Source organism: Pterocles gutturalis, unplaced genomic scaffold, assembly GCF_000699245.1.
Source record: "Pterocles gutturalis isolate BGI_N339 unplaced genomic scaffold, ASM69924v1 scaffold15358, whole genome shotgun sequence".
In the NCBI taxonomy this organism is placed as follows: domain Eukaryota; kingdom Metazoa; phylum Chordata; class Aves; order Pterocliformes; family Pteroclidae; genus Pterocles; species Pterocles gutturalis.
In genome coordinates this window covers 88-650 of record NW_010120739.1, presented here as the reverse complement: position 1 = coordinate 650, position 563 = coordinate 88, and the positions used below count along the sequence as shown (strand labels likewise).

At 59.1% G+C, this 563-nt stretch overlaps 1 protein-coding gene across 1 annotated transcript in view; it reads right to left on the bottom strand.

The window, feature by feature from the left end:
• The window catches only part of LOC104464336 (solute carrier family 2, facilitated glucose transporter member 9-like), a gene marked incomplete at its 5' end in the record, with an annotated part of 6789 nt that extends 6466 nt beyond the window's left edge, over window positions 1–323 (bottom strand). Inside the window, 1 exon segment of the mRNA XM_010077007.1 lies at window positions 190–323. Coding sequence (XP_010075309.1) covers window positions 190–323 — 134 coding nt within the window.
• Between the last annotated feature and the right edge of the window lie 240 nt (window positions 324–563).

Here is a 563-nt window from a genome sequence, read left to right as displayed (position 1 = left end):
GGGGGGGGTCAAGAACACAGGCTCCCTTATCCCTCCCATGCCTTCCATCTCCTGGGCTGCTTCCTATGGGTGCCTGCCCAAGGGAAATTCCAGAATTTTGATGTGGGGCTGCTGGGTAGCGGTCCCTCTACCCTCCCAGGGGGACGCAGAGCCCATCCCCTGCTCCCAGAGAGGCTAGTTGTCCCTTACCACTGCCGGCGAGTTCACCACAGCCAGGTTGTAGCCATAGAGCATGGAGGAGCCAAAGGACACCAGGACAGTGACTGACAGTAGGGAAAAGGTCAGGTGCTGGGAGAGAGAAGCAGGAATCAGCACAGTCCCAGCTGGCAGAGCCAGGGGCCAAGGTGACACAGGGCATAAGCTGTGTTGGGTCACTGCCTCTTCTCTAGCAGGGATGACCTGACCGCAGAGCAAAGACTCCAATGTGACAGAGCCCTGTGCTGAGCACAGCTTCCTGCCATCACCATGCTGAAAGGTGTAGTTCCCCGTCGGGGGTCCCAGCCCTCCCAAAATGCCACGTGCACCTACATCCTAAACCCTCAGCCCCACCTGCTCCGGTTGTG